The 16,396-nt window shown below is 41.8% G+C and overlaps 1 protein-coding gene across 2 annotated transcripts in view; it reads left to right on the forward strand.

The window, feature by feature from the left end:
• Positions 1 to 242: 242 nt before the first annotated feature.
• Positions 243 to 16,396, forward strand: part of mib1 (MIB E3 ubiquitin protein ligase 1) — a 201,635-nt gene continuing 185,481 nt past the window's right edge. The window contains exon 1 of one of the 2 annotated variants that reach the window (XM_068032142.1): positions 243 to 660. In XM_068032142.1, the coding sequence (XP_067888243.1) occupies positions 432 to 660 (229 nt within the window). In that variant the 5' untranslated portion in view covers positions 243 to 431. The remainder of the gene's footprint in view (positions 661 to 16,396) is intronic. The other variant, XM_068032140.1, reaches the window with a different exon arrangement.

Consider the following 16,396-nt stretch of genomic DNA (forward strand, 5'->3'; position numbering starts at 1 on the left):
GACAGACAAATCACTAAAAGTAGCGACACAGGTTAATGAGACCATAAAAAAAACTGGGTTCATTTATCGAGGGATAGAACTAAAAAGCAGAGAAATTATGCTAAATTGTATGGAACCTTGATTAGACAACACTTGGGAGTACTGTGAACAATTCTGCTCTGTGAAGCGCTATTGTGAGCAAGTTAACAGCTGCGTTTGCCCATAACAAAGATGGCTGCGTTGCGCTCTCACAGTTAACAGGCTTGAATCGGACATGCGCTGTGCCGACTCCCCCCCCCCCCCCCCCGCCAACAGCTTCCCTCCGTCGAGTTCCCGGATTTCCCAACAACAAAAAAAAAACCGATTTCACCAAATCACGGCGGCGGCCGAGGCTTCTGTAAACCGGGACTGGACGCGGGGCTGCAGCCGCCCTCCTTCTCGACGGGCCCGACATGAGCGGCTCCAGGAATAACCGGGTGATGATGGAGGGGGTCGGGGCGCGAGTGGTGCGGGGCCCCGACTGGAAATGGGGCAAACAGGACGGGGGAGAGGGGCATGTGGGCACCGTGAGGAGCTTCGAGAGCCCCGAGGAGGTGGTGGTCGTGTGGGACAACGGGACCGCCGCCAACTACCGTTGTTCCGGGGCCTACGACCTGCGCATACTGGACAGCGCGCCGACGGGTAAGAATATCCGCGGGCTGGCGACAGCGGCCGGGCAGCTGGCTCGTTATGCTCAGCCAGTCTGATGCTGCTGAGCGCAGGCCCCACCCGGGACTTGCGGGAAGAGGGGGAGAGAACCAGAATTGAAACGTTAAACTGACTGCTATTGGAAACAAATGCATTGTTCAGGTGCTCCTTAAATTTATTTTCTTAACGCAGTTATAATTGAAATATATGTGATTTTAAAAGAAAATTTATAACTTAATTAAATATTGGAGTACCTAGAATTGATGGGTTGAGTAATTACTGACATTGAAGTGAATGTTATTGAAAATGAATACAGGAACAATGTTATCTAGAAACAAGTGGATTTAAAAAAAAAATGGTTATTGGAGTTTTGTTGAAGTTACGTGGTTGTATGTTAATATTTTGGAAACTAACACGACAAAGGTTTCCGTCTTTTCCGTTACAATTGCAGCTTTGTACAACCCCCTCGTTTATTTCCTGTTTTAATAGCTTTATCACGTAGTTTCTAAGTTTTTATTAAGATTGTTTTGTGTTGTTTGGGGCAGGGGTTCATTTAGTTGTGGAAACACTGCTTGTTGTGGTTGAAACTGACCATCTGATGTAAACAGAACTGTTTCAAAATTAAAAACAAGCTGTGATTGTTCAATCTTATAATTTTTGGTTGAAAAACTACAGTTCCTAATGGTTATAGCACTTTCCTCTCTCTTCACCTACTATTGCTACAGTTTAATCTTTTGAATGCAGAGCATGCATGATTTGTGTATCTTGTGCATGATTTTAACCTCCATTCAGTTTTCTGGACCCAGCATTAATTAGTTTTCACTAATGCAGATGATTTGCTTAAGTTTTAATGAAGTTTTGTTTTTATTACACTTCATTGATAAGTTAGTTATGTGCCTCAATTTAGAATTAACTGCAAGGCTTTTTTTGATCTGAGGGACTTTTTTTGGTGAATGGATGGGGCGAATGACCTTCCTCTTTACTTGTCTTGTGGTCTGATAGCACTGCTAGGTTACCCTGATCCCTAGATCAGGTGTAATGATAGTTAGAGTGTAGATGGTGCATCATTGTATTGGCGCATATGCAAATACAGAAAATGTTGATTTAAAAAAAACTAAGGTAGATGTTATTGGTAGCATCCGATCTAGCAGGAGTCTTAGCAACTAAGACATGTCTTGAGTATGCTGCTTTAATGCATTAGGAATAGCACCAGCTAGCCAATAAACTGTGGTCTATGCATGAGCATATTTCTGTGGCAGATATTGTGAATTAATATCTCATTGGATGACTATTGACTTCTTGGTGGTAGCATCTCTGTCCTAAAAGGGCGACCCCTAATTTTAAAACAGTGCCCTTTAGTTCTGGACTCTCCCACAAGAGGAAACATCCTTTCCACATCCACCTTGTCAAGACCATTCAGGATCTCTTACGCTTCTATCAAGTCTTCCCTCGCTCTTCTAACCTGCAGTGAAAATAATCCCAGTCTATCCAACCTTTCCTCATAAAACAATCCGCTCATTCCAGGTATCCATCTAGTAAACCTCCTCTGAACTGCCTGTAACGTGTTTACGTTCTTCCTTAAATAAGGAGACCAAAACGGCAAACAGTATTCGAGATGTGGGCTCACCAATGCCATGTATAACTGAAGCATAACATCCTTACTTATATTTTTACTTCCTCTCATAATAAAGGATAGCATTCCATCAGCCTTCTTAATGACTTGCTATACCTGCATACTAACTTTTTGTGATTCATGCACTAGAACACCTAGATCCATCTGCAACTCGGAATTCTGCAGTCATTCTCAGTTTAAGTAATACTCTGCTTTTTTATTCTTCCTGCCAAAGTGAACAACTTCAGCTTTTGCCACCTTATACTCCATCTGCCAGATTTTTGCTCACTCACTCAACCTATCTATATTGGTCTGCAAGCTCCTTATCTCCTCTTCACAACATACTTTCCAACCTATCTTTGTGTCATCTGCATATTTAGCTACCAAGCCATTGCTCCCATCATCGAAGTAATTGATATAAATTGTTAAAAGTTGAGGCCCCTGCACAGATCCCTGCGGGATGCCACTCGTCACATCCTGCCAATCAGAAAAGGACCCATTTATGCTTACTTTGTTTTCTGCTAGTCAGCCAATCTTCTATCCCTGCTAATATGTTACCCCCTATACCATGAGCTCCTACTTTGCACAATAACCTTTTATGTGGCACCTTGTCAAATGCCTTGAGAGATCCATGCTTGAATGGGCTTGATTTATTAATTTGATGAATCAACCTAACTGTTTTCAAGATAGTAGTCTCTGATGTTAACTAATATAATTCATGAATGTATTGCTTAGGCAGTTGATGCTATCTGAAACACTTGAGATTGTTAAACTTGAAACTATTGTCTGTGTACTGCAGGATTGCTTCTAATAGCAGTGATAGTACTAGGAACCTTAGCTGTCAGCCTGCCTTGGAAGTCTAGTGCTGCACTTTCAACATTGTTGGCTTGAATGGATTTTCTACTGAAATTGTAGAAGGTGTTGTCAAACTGTAAAAGCTGCATTTGTGACTGAAGAAATTTCATATGCCTGAGGTGTGTGCAAAGCTTTTCATGTTCACATTTGGCTTTGCAAGTCTGACCATGGACCTTCTCCAGTGTTCTGATTATTGCTGAATTAAAACTACATTTATAAGCAGGACAGAATAGGCAAAAAGCACAGCATTGAACTGAGTATGGCAACAAGAAACAGATAACATTCATACTACATAAGTGCCGAGCAATGACAACTGTGAACAAATAGAAAGCTTAGCCATTTTCACCTCCCCTTTAACGGCACGACAATCGACAAGTTTCCTCACTAAAAACATCTAGAAAGTTAAATGGCCTAACCATATCACACTGGCTGCAACAGCAGAGGAAAGCCAGTGTATTCTGAGAAGAGTAGCTCATCCGCTGTCCTCTCAAAGCCTCTCGTCTATCCTGAAGTCAGGAGGGTGATACAGTGCTTGCTAGTTGCCTGCATAGGTGCAGCTGCAACAATGCTCAAATTCCAGCAGCTTCCATAAGTTTGTTTTGATTGCCACTCTTGTCACTGGACTGTCCATCCCCTCCATCGCAGATGTGTAGTGGATGCAGTATATACAAGCTACAGGATGCATTATGGTAGCTCACCAAGGTTTCTGTAACAGCACCTTTCCTGCGACCCTTAGCACTGACTAGAACAAGAATAGCTATATCATAGCAACACCATTAGCTCCAAGTTGTCCTGCCTTGTCCATTGTCAGTGGGTCAACATCCTGGAATTTTCTACCTAACATTATGGGAGTACCATAGCCACAAGGACTGTGACAGCTCACTAAAGGGATTGGTGTAAAATTAAGCGTTGCTGGCGTCATCCATGTTTCTAGAAGAACTAAGTTAAGCATTGTGGACTCTTTTTTTTTGTCGTGATGGACAGCACAAATGGGGAGAGTTCATGCAGTTAATACAAGGTGTCCTCATCGTTAACATTACTACAACAACAGCAACTTGTATCTATAAAGTGCCTTTAAAGTAGTAAAATGTCCCAAGGCCCTTCATAGGAGTATTCTAAATCTAAGTATGACAGAGTCACAAAAGATATGAGGTCACATGACCAAAAGCTTGGTCAAAGAGGTAGGTTCTACCTCTTAAAGGAGGGAAACGAGGTGGTGAAACAGAAAGGTGTAGGGAGGGTCTTGCTGAGTTTCGGACCGAGGCAACTGAAGGTGCAGCTACCAAAGGTGAAATAATTAAAATGGGGCAAGAAGCCAGAATTAGAGGAATGCAAGTGTCTGGAGGGTTAGGAACATAGGCTGAATGGCCTACTCCTGCTCCTATCGAGCCTGCTCTGCCATTCAATACAATCATGGCTGATCTTCCACTTCAATGCCTTTTTCCCACACTATCCTCATATCTCCTTATGTCATTTGTATTTAGAAATCTGTCAATCTCTGCTTTGAACATACTCAATGACTAAGCTTCCACAGCCCTCTGGGGTAGAGAATTCCCAAGATTCACAAACTTCTGAGTAAAGAAATTCTCTTCATCTCTGTCCTTAGTGGCTTCCTCCTTATTTTGAAATTGTGTCCCCTGGTTCTAGACTCCCCAACCAGGGGAAACGGCTGCATTTACCCTGTCTATCCCTTTAAGTATTTTGTATGATGAGGTCACCTCTCATTCTTTGAAACTCTGGAGAATACAGAAGGTTGTCGGGCTGGAAGAGATTAAAGAGGTAGGGAGGGCCAAGGCGACGGAGGGATTTGAAAACAAGGATGAGGATTTTAAAATCAAGATATTGCTTGACCGGGTGTCAACGTAGATCAACAAGAACAGGGGTGATAGGGAATTGAGACTTGGTGCCAGTTAAGACACGGGCATCAGAGTTTTAGATGACCTCATATTTACGGAGAGGAGATTGTACAAGACCAGCCAGGAGTGCATTAGAATGGTCATACGTAGAGGCAACGAAGTCATGAATGAGGGTTTCAGCAACAGATGAGCTGAGAGGGGTGAAGTCGGAGGTGAGAATAGGTGGTCTTAGTGATGGTGCGAGTATGAGGTCTAAGCTCATCTCTGGGTCAAATGTGGCACCAAGGTTATGAACATACTAGCTTAATCTCATACTGTTGCCAAGGAGAGGGATGGAGTCAGTAGGTAGGGAGCAGAGGTTTTGTTTGGGACTGAAAACAATAGCTTCAATCTTCCCAATATTTAATTGGAGGTAATTTCTGCTCATCCAGTATTGGATGTTGGATAAGCAGTTCGATAACTTAGCAACAGTGGAGGATTTGAGAGAAGCGGTGGTGAGGTAGAGCTGAGTATTGTCAGCGTACAAGTGAAAACTAACATCGTGCTTTTGGATGATGTCGCCGAGGGGCAGCATGTAGATGAGAAGGAGGAGGCCAAGGATAGATCCTTGGGGGACACCAGAGTGACCAGTGCAGGAACAGGAAGAGAAGCCATTGTAAGTGATCTTCTGGTAACAATTAGATAAGAATGGAACCAGGTGAGAGCAGTCCCACCCAGCTGAATGATTGTGGAAAGGCATTGGAGGAAGATGGTATGGTTAACCGTATCAAAGGCTGCAGATAGGCTGAGAAGGCCGAGGAAAGTTTACCTATTTTACAGTCACGTAGGATGCCATTTGTGATTTTGTTAGCTGTTGGGGAACTGTGGCAGGGGTGGAAATCTGATTGGAGGGATTAAAATTTGGAGTTCTGGGAATGATGGGAACGGGTTTGGGAGGCAACATGTTCAAGGACTTGGGAGAAGAAAGGGAAGTTGGAGATGGGAATGGTAGTTTGCAAGGGAGTGTGGGGTCTTGGGTTGGAAATTATATTGAATTATTCTGGGTATGAGTGATTTGCAATTGATCAAAACTAACAGTGAAGTGCATACAGAGTAATAATTAAAGCAAGATATTTGTAACAACAAGCAAGGGGGTTCTTTGCATTTTTTTTCAGGCCAAGTCTTAACGGGCATTTGGGGTTAATACTGGTGCATATTTTCATGTCCTGGATTTTGTGATCTGCGGCAAAGTAGTAACAGTCACCAAGTTGCTAGTGATCTCTGTGGCGTGGACTTCCCCTTTCCTGATAGCAATTTAAATCTGGCACCAAGTCAAAGGGATCTCCAGGCGTGCAGCGCCTGTGATGTCAGTAAGTAGGTTAAGCAGCTAGTCACCTTGAAGTATTCTCATAGACAGCAAACTAGGAAGTTAAAAGCACTGAATCCCTTCACTTTTAAGTTTTTTTTAATTATTCATTCCTGGGATGTGGGCATCGCTGGCTAAGCCAGCATTTATTGCCAATCCTTAACCGTCCTTGAGAAGGTGGTGGTGAGCTGCCTTGAACCGCTGCAGACCACGTTGAGTAAGTAAACTCACAGTGTTGTTAGGAAGGGAGTTCCAGGATTTTGACCCAGCGACAGTGAAAGAACAGCGATATGGTTCCAAGTCAGGATGGCGTGTGGCTTGGAGGGGTACTTGCAAGTGGTGGTGTTGCCATGCAGCTGCTGCCTTTGACCTTCTATGTGGTAGAGGTCGTGGGTTTGGAAGGTGCTGTCTTAAGAGCCTTGATGCGTTGCTGCAGTACATCTTGTAGATGGTACACACTGCTGCCACTGTGCATTGGTGGTGGAGGGAGTGAATGTTGGTGGATGGGGTGCCAATCAAGTGGGCTGCTTTGTTCTGGATGGTGTCGAGCTTGAGTGTTGTTGTAGCTGCACCCATCCAGGCAAATGGAGAGTATGCCATCACAATCCTGACTTGTGCCTTGTAGATGATGGGCAGGCTTTGGGGTGTCAGGAGGTGAGTTACTCGCCTCAGGATTCCTAGCCTCTGACCTGCTCTTGTAGCCACAGTATTTATATGGCTACTCCAGTTCAGTTTCTGGTCTATGGTAACCCCCCAGGATGTTAGTGGGGGATTCAGCGATTGCAATGCCATTGAATGTCAAGGGGAGATAGTTAGATTCTCTCTTGTTGGAGATGGCCATTGCCTGGCACTTATCAGCCCAAGCCTGGATATTGTCCTGGTCTTGTTGCATTTCTACTTGGACTGCTTCAGTATCTGAGGAGTCACAAAAGGTGCTGAACATGGTGCAATCATCAGCGAACATCCCCACTTCTGACTGTATGATTGAAGGGAGGTCATTGATGAAGCAGCTGAAGATGTTTGGGCCAAAGACACTACCCTGAGGAACTCCTGCAGTGATGTCCTTGAGCTGAGATGATTGACCTCTAACAACCACAACCATCTTCCTTTGCGCTAGGTACGACTCCAACCAGCGGAGAATTTTCCCCCTGATTCCCATTGACTCCAGTTTTGCTAGGGCTCCTTGATGCCATACTTGGTTAAATGCTTCCTTGATGTCAAGGGCAGTCACTCTCACCTCACCTCTTGAGTTCAGCTGTTCTGTCCATGTTTGGACCAAGGCTGTAATGAGGTCAGGAGCTGAGTGGCCATGGCGGAACCCAAAGTGATTGTCACTGAGCAGGTTATTGCTAAGCAAGTGCTGCTTGTTAGCGTAGTCGATGACACCTTCCATTACTTTTTACTAATGATTGAGAGCAGACTGATGGGGCGGTAATTGGCTGTGTTGGACTTGTCCTGCTTTTTGTGTACAGGACGTAGCTGAGCAATTTTCTACATTGCAGGGTAGATACCAGTGTTGTATCTGTACTGGAACAGCTTGGCTAGGGCCGCAGCAAGTTCTGGAGCACAGGTTTTCAGTACTATTGCTGGAATATTGTCAGGGCCCATAGTTTTTGCAGTATCCAGTGCCTCAATCATTTCTTGATAGCACGCGGAGTGAATTGAATTTGCTCAAGACTGGCATCTGTGATGCTGGGGACTTGAGGCGGAGGCCGAGATGGATCATCAACTTGGCGCTTCCGGCTGAAGATTGTTGCAAATGCTTCAGCCTTATTTTTTGCACTGATGTGCTGGGCTTTCCCATCATTGATGATGGGTATATATTTGGAGCCACCTCCTCCAGTTAGTTGTTTAATTGTCCAGCACCATTTATGACTGGATGTGGCAGGACTGCAGAGCTTAGATCTGATCCGTTGGTTATGGGATTGCTTAGCTCTGTCCATCGCATGCTGCTTACGCTGTTTGGCACGCAAGTAGTCCTGGGTTGTAGCTTCACCCGGTTGACGCCTCATTTTGAGGTATGACTGATACAGCTCCTGGCATGCCCTCCTGCACTATTCATTGAACTAAAATTTCAGATAGTGAAATAAATGATTGGATTCAGATAGAAGCTAAAATAAAGATTAAAAAATACTGAAAGAATTTGGCATTTAAAACTGGTTTTTCTGGTCCAGTGAGAGTGTTCAGCAGTAATTATGAACTTCGTATGCTGTTTAAAAACCCAGTGATACTTGAGTCAACAAAATGCTGCTTTTTCAAGGGTTTTTACAGTGAGACTAACAGTGTGAAAGTGGAAGTTCAATTCACAGATTTCCCATTGAATGCAGTCTGGGGAAGCATAAAATTACTGACAGCACCTTTTGGATTTGCACATTACTTTGTGCATGTGTGGATTCGCGCAGTTGCTGTCAGTTTTGCAGTGTAATGACGGCAGACGCTGATGGTTTTGCTGTCATTACAATCACAAAATCTGGGCCGTCATTTAAAGAGTACTTTTATAACCTAATTGTGTAAATTTGTACAGGCCCGAGGTGTACCCTCTTGAGGTACTCTGTCAACACCCAAGATACTCAAACATTTATCTCTGGTGTGTGTGTTCACCGTATGGGTAGAATTCTAAGTCTAAAAGGAGCAGGGTTGTGAGGTTTAAGTGACCAAGTAATACAACAACGGGAGTCATGAACAAACCCTTTTCACCAAAAGGACCATATGTCATATTAACTTGATAGATTCTGTCCATCTCGTCAGAAGAATGCTAAAGAAAATATGGCATTAGTACACATCTATAAACACCTAGTCATACCCTCAAATACAAACTTTTGTGAAATGGCACGGCATGCTGCAGAGGCCATGAACAGCACTGACAGTCTTTTCAATTCATTCCTCTGTATGCTGGACCAGGGGAGCAAGATCTGCCTGAGATTAGCATAACTACCATTGCTAACAATAAGACAACTCAGCCTCTCGTGGTGATGAAACCCCATCAGTCCTGCTACAAGCAGTTGGATTATTGTGGAGAATGCGAACATATGAATTAGGAGCAGAAGTAGGCCATTCAGTCCCTCGAACCTGCTCCGCTATTCAACAAGATCATGCCTGATGTGTTTGTGTCTCGAATTCCACGCTCCCATCTACCCCGATGACCTTAGATTCTTGTTAGGCAAGGGAATCAGTCTACCTCTGCCTTAAGAATATTCAATGACCCTGCCTTCACCACCTTCTGAAACCAAGTTCCAACGTCGCACAGCCCTCAGAGTAAAAATTTCTCCTTATCTCGGTCCTAAAAAGGTGACCCCTAATTTTAAAATAGTGCCCCGTAGTTCTGGACTCACCCACAAGAGGAAATCCTTCACACATCTACCTTGTCAAGACAGTTCTGGACATTATATACTTCAATCAAGTCACCCCTCACTCTTCTAACGTCCAGTGAAAATAAGCCCAGCCTGTCCAGCCTTTCCTCATAAGACAACCCGCTCATTCCAGGTATCAATCTAGTAAACCTCCTCTGAACCACCTCCAGCGCATTCACATCCTTCCTTAAATAAGGAGAACAAAACTGCACACAATATTCGAGATGTGGGCTCACCAATGCCATGTATAATTGAAGAATAATGTCCTTTTATTTTTAATTCCTTTCGTAATAAAGGATAGCACTCCATCAGCCTTTTTTATGACTTGTACCTCTATACTAACTTTGTGTGATTCATGCACTAGAACACCTAGAATCATCTGCACCTCGGAATTCTGCAGTCGTGCTCTGTTTAAGTAATACTCTGCTTTTTTATTCTTCCTGCCAAAGTGAACAACTTCACATTTTCCCACATTATATTCTATCTGCCAGATTTTTGCCCGCGCATTCTATCACTCTGCAAACTCCTTATGTCCTCATCACAACATACTTTCCAATCTATCTTTGTGTCATCTGCAAATTTAGCTACCATGTCATCACTCCCGTCATCTAAGTCATTGATATATATTGTAAAAAGATTGAGGCCCCAGCACAGACCCATATGGCACTCCACTGGTCACATCCTTCCAATCAGAAAAGGGCCCATTTATGCACACACTATTTTTTGCCAGTCAGCCAATCTTCTATCCATGCTAATATGTTGGCCCCTATACCATGAGCTCCTACTTTGCACAATAACCTTTTATGTGGCACCTTGTCAAATGCCTTCTGGAAATGCAGGTACAGTACGTCAACAGGTTCCCCCTTATCCATGGCACGTGTTCCTCCTCCAAAGAACTCCAATAAGTTGGTTAAATATGATGTCCCTTTTCCAAAACCATCCTGACTATTCCCGATTACCTTGTGTTTTCGAAGTGCCCAGCAATAGCCTCCTTAATAGATTCTAATACCTTCCCCATGGCAAACGTCAAACTAACAGGCCTACAGTTCTGTTTTCTATCCCCCCCCCCCCCCCCACTTTCTTGAATGGAGGGGTTATATTTGCTATTTTGCAGTCTAATGGAACCATTCCAGAATCTAGCTAATTTTGAAAAATTAACACCAACACATCATCTATCTCATTAGCCACCTCTTTTAAGACCCTATAGCATAGAAAAAGCTGTCAGAGCTCAGAATCTACCTCTCCATCGAGAAATAGGAATTTCCTGGAGATCTATCCTTTGGTCCACTTTGAGAAACTCTACACCACATCCTGGTTGAAAGAGGGCAGGTTAATGCTAATGAGAACACGTGCTACCATTGATTCCCAACTTTATTGAAAATTGCCACAACCCAAATATGTGATTGGTTTGCAGCAGGCACAGTTGTGGTTGGGCGGAACTCAGCATTTCACCTTGTGCAGCGGTCCTATGAGAAGGGGCTTCAATAATCCAACTAGCGATTTAACAAATTTCCTTGCAATTAAAATTGGTACCTTTGTATTTAGAGAGGCAGAAGTTAAACTTATGGCTATAGTTTCTGCTTTAGGCGCATTCGGTGATTTGACTGAAAATTGAGCCCAAAGTTAGCTAATATTGTAAAGGGTTTCTCCCCCCATCAAATTTCCAATCGCTCATTTGCATATTACCGACAGAAAATCTGTCATGAGCAAGTGCAATCGGGCAGCATTTTAGGATGCAGCTCTTTGAGGGGGGAAAATTTGCTTTGAAAAATATTACTTTATGTATTTGAGTGGCAACTTGGTGCAGTTTGGATAGTACAGGTGCAAATGGTTTTATCACGATGAGAATTTTTAATCATCATCCCAGTCCACCACCTATGAGAAACCAGATTTTAAATAATTGAAAATTAATTTAAAACAAGCGTTCAGAACCACTTGCTGTTTATATTGGCACACAGTAGTTGTTACCTTGATAAAGTTTTTAAAAAATTCAAAAGCTTGGGGTCCATGCACCCAAAAGAACCAGCTTTAGTTTGAGCCTCTTCAAAGGCCCTTAAATGTATGCAATTAGCGGAAACTCAAATTAGTAATTATTTAGTTTGGGGCGGGCTGTGGCCAGTTTTGTGGGCAGTGCCGGCTTCTAATACAATATTTATTAAACATGATCTTTGTGCTGGTTTGGTCGATTTTTTGTTGTGTTTTTTGCTGCAAATAAAAGCACAACTGAGGGAAAACTCTACCTTGTGAGCTCTTAGATATGTTATCTTGCATTTTGAGTCAAATATAAATAGGTTTGGAAATGAATCCAGGTTCAATTTTGTGTTGAAAGCTACAGAACTTGAAGCAATTGAGATTCTTGAAATTATTCCATTTTGAAAGTAACATTTTCAGTGAATATTAATGAAGTTACTAATCAGTTTACTTGTTCTGTAAGGCCACTGACAATTCACTGACCTCACTGGATGGTCAGGGTATTCAGAAATAAAACATTTTTGTCCTCCAGTCTTCTACTTTAGTACCTTCTGAAGCTGTGAACCATGCTGGCCTATAGTTCCTTAGTGACCAGCTGTTCTCTAGGAGCTTGCCCAAATGAGCGTTCTTCGTGTACAGCCCTAGACAGTGAATGTCTTGCGCATCCCAGTCCTGTGCTCATACACTCTAGCAGAGTCATGAGTGGGAATCCTGGCTGATATTAAAAAAAAATATTCCCCTCACCAACCCAGTGACACGGAGGCCAGTTGTAGCATTTCTACTGCCTTTCTAGCTAAGAGCAGTTAACTTGCCACACAGGCAATGAATTTGGGACCTCCCTACTCAGCATAACTCAACAGGGAGTGCAGTTAACCACTTTGGTATTGAAGGATCTATTGAAGTATTGTAACTTCAAACAATAGTTTTGGCAATAAACCGGTTGGGGAGCACTTAATTGAAAGGTGCTGGTTTTGGTTGTGCTTAAGTGTGGTGACTTTAAAAATGAATTCATGTACACAATTTCCCCACAGTGTGTATTTTTGTTTGTAGCTGAATGGAACATAGGAGCAGAGTAGGCCATTTAGCCCCTCAAGTCTTTTCTGCCATTCAGTTAGATCATGGCTAATATGTACCTCAGCTTCATTTACCTGCCTTTGATCCATCTCCCTTACTATAAAAACAACTGTCAATTTCCATCTTGAAAATTTCAATCGACCCAGCATCCATGACCTTTGGGCAGAGACTTCCAACATTCCCATTATCCTTTGTGTGAAAATATGCTTCACGATTTGACTCCTGAATGACCTGGCTCTAATATTAAGATTGTGTTACCTTGTTCTGGATTGCCCATCAGGGGAACTAGCTTCTCTATATCTACTCTAATCATTTTGTTGTATTAAACCCCTGAATTAGATCACCCCTCAACCTTCTGAACTTGAGGGAATTCAACCCCAGTTTCTGCAATCTAGCCTCATATTTTAACTTTTTTAAGTCTTTGTATCATTCTGGTGAAGCAGCACTGTATGCTGTCCAAGAGCAATTATATCTTCTGCCCACAATTGAATGCATTACTCCAGTTGGGGTCTGTCTTGTCCCATCCTTGCAAACTGTTGTGTAGTTTAATTAGAACAAACATGAGAGGCAAATGTGATCAGGATCTTTGGAACTTTTCTGGGTAACCATCCTGTATACATGTCACTGGGTTTGAAATACATTTTCTTTTAGGTATGCAAGCCTGTAAATGCAGTCCGCTTGTACAAGTTGCAACACGATTTCTACATTCTCTAGCATTTTAAACTGTTAATCATACAACTTTGGTAGCCAGCTGGTTCCCAGCAGCCCTTGGATATTTTTAAACATAAATTTCAAGTAACTTTGGAATTCAATGCTGTTTTATGCATGCAATTTTGTAGGAAGGAATGGGAGTGTTGAGGTTTATTTGAAAATTTATCCCTTGGCCAGCATCTGATGAGTCAGAGTAACCTTTTCAATTATAGTTCATTTGTAAGTTCCTTCTTTGGCCTCCTTATCTGTAGAGACAATGGGTAAGCACCTGGAGGTGGTCAGTGGTGTGTGGTTTTGTAAGTTAGGTTGCACAGAAAAAGCCTTGCACAGATACAGCTGCTGGTCGAAGTAAAAGTCAAAATTGATAATTCTTTTTAGTGTATAAGAAATTATAAGTTTATTAAATCATAGTAAAGTGGGAATTTAGTGTGAAATTGAAAAAAAAATCAGATAATTTGAATTTAGCAACTTTGAGAGTAAACTATTTTCTGTAATGGCAGCTTTTAAGATCTTGTATAGTTATGGTATACATTGGTTATTGGAAAGCAGTCTCTGATGTTGTAGACAGCTTGTGATTGTAGATGAGTTTGAAGGCTGCACAGTGTAAATGGGGAGATATTGAATCACTGGGAACCACAGCTTCAATTAGTAACAGTTCCTCAATTTAGGGTGGATTTGGTGAGAATTTTATTAAGCCTATTTTAAAGATTAAATTATGCAGTGCATTGGAGATTCAGACTGCATGCTGTGCTGCAGAGTGGTGGATGCTGGTTCATGACAGCAGTAGCTTTGGGGGGAATTGCTGATGCTAGCAGTGATGCTGTGTGAACCTGCTACTTGGATGCCAGTCACTAACTTGCAGGAAGGGAAATTGAATACAGTTGCTCCAGGATATCCTTGCACACCTCCCAGCAATTGGTCATAAAAGTAGATTATCAGAGTCTTGAGATTTTCTTATTTGTCTAAATGTTTCCATATTCATGGCTGGTAGGTAGTGCTGGGAAAAAATGCAACTCTCAAAATGTGAACAATTGTTATAATTTTTTTTTCTTTAAATTCTGAGTGTTGTTGAGTATGGTGGGGAGAAATATTTCATTCTAAATTTTTCCAGGAGCCGAATTGCCTCAACCTCATTAGATTCAATATAATCATTAACTTCAGCTGTCCTGATGTAATTTTAATTGCTAATTTAGCTTCATAAGTGTTGAACTCAGTAATTGCTCTCATACAGTATTCCCCAATTTTATTCTCTATTAAATGATATTTGGAAGGAACAAAATCATAATAGAAGACAGACCACAAATGATTGAAGGTCACAATTCTCCTGAAATTGCACCTATTTCCAAAATATTTTTAAGACCTTGTCTTGTTCAGGTGGACTGCAGTAGTCTGTTTGATCTTGTACATTCCTAAGATTTGTATTCTCCCTCACCATGAGATGACTTGTATTGAAGTATGGTTCAGAAATTGCCAATGACTTTGAGAATTTCCATGAGTTGTTCAGCTATAGAAGATGTGGCATGGAATCTGTTGTATAGCTTAAGTTAGTACATTTGCAACAGCGATCATGGTGTAGTAATCTCTCTTTTCTTCCGGAGGGCATCTGGATCTCTTAAATTGACAGAGTATGTATTCAGTTTGAAGTCCGGCTCATATCTGAAGAAATGGAGACTTAACAAGCCTTTAAAGTCAGTGCAGAAGTTTCAATATACTAATCTGTGTAGTACAACTTGAAGATAAGCCTTGAATGAGGTCAGGTAGCATATCAAGCCTCCTCCTTTCAAATGATAAGTTTTTAGTTTGCATTGTCATGTAGCATTTATTGATCTCTTCAGCAAGGTCGATGAGCACAGATTAAATTTGTAAGATTAAGGTGTGAAATTTCTGTACCCTTCCATCCCACACAGATAATTAAGTGAAAAGTCTAAACTACAGATCTAACATTACTTTCTCCATTACCCAATCTTAAGATATAATTTTGCAAAGTTACAACAGGACTGGCACCATCGTGTTCAGTTTGTTTGTAGTTATCCATTATAACTTTGAATCCTGTTCATATTCATCAAGGGCCTTTGTAAAGCAGTTTATTGACAGGGGACATCAATGTAAATACTCCTTCCTCCTAGAAATTGTTTTATGAATCATTATTTGCTAGTTTTTAGCAGCATTTAATGTGAGTTAGCAATTTTGAGACCTGCAATATTGTGTCTCTGTTGAAAGTCTCCTCTGATGTTGGCTTCATTGGCTACCTGTCTAGTTCACCAGCATTGAAGTGAGATGGTGTAGCTTTCTTTTTGCTCAGAATGCTCATCCTACTGCACATGTAACAAAGAACTCAATTGGTACTTTGTCATGTGCTTGAGGGCGAGGATCAGTATTCAGGAGCAAGAGGTATGCTAATTTCAGTTAAGTGGCAGTCGACCAGAAATGCACGTGTGGATCCCGAAAAAGGTAAGCATCTCATTTTAGTGAGGATTTCTTCATTTTTTTATGATGCAAAGTAAATTTAATTGAGTTGAGAGTAGTAACTTGTTTCTTTTTCAGTCCTTCTAAAGCTTCTCCTAATATCCTACTTCTCTTTAGGTTTATTCAGTTTGTACCTATTGTCCAGTTCTACAATTAGCTTTTAGGTTAAACGCGTTACTTCGTTTTCAGTATCTGTATGTGACGTTTTAAACAACAGGACCGTTTTTGTGCAATGAAAACAAGCCCAGTTTGCCACTTTTCAAGGTTTCATTGGATTGGGCTCAATGGACTATTGCCTGTTATGGTGGAATGGCAGGTGGCACAGTTAATAGTGTACAAAATATCAAAGTTGCAAAGGGACATGAATAGGTTAAGTGGGTGGACAAAACTAGCAAATGGAGTTCAGTGTGGGAAAATGTCATGTCATATCCACTTTGGATGTGAGATAGGTCAGTATTTTCTAAATGATGAGCAGCTGGGAACTGGGATG

The sequence above is a fragment of the Heterodontus francisci genome, chromosome 5 (genome assembly GCF_036365525.1).
Source record: "Heterodontus francisci isolate sHetFra1 chromosome 5, sHetFra1.hap1, whole genome shotgun sequence".
NCBI classification, from domain to species: Eukaryota; Metazoa; Chordata; class Chondrichthyes; order Heterodontiformes; family Heterodontidae; genus Heterodontus; species Heterodontus francisci.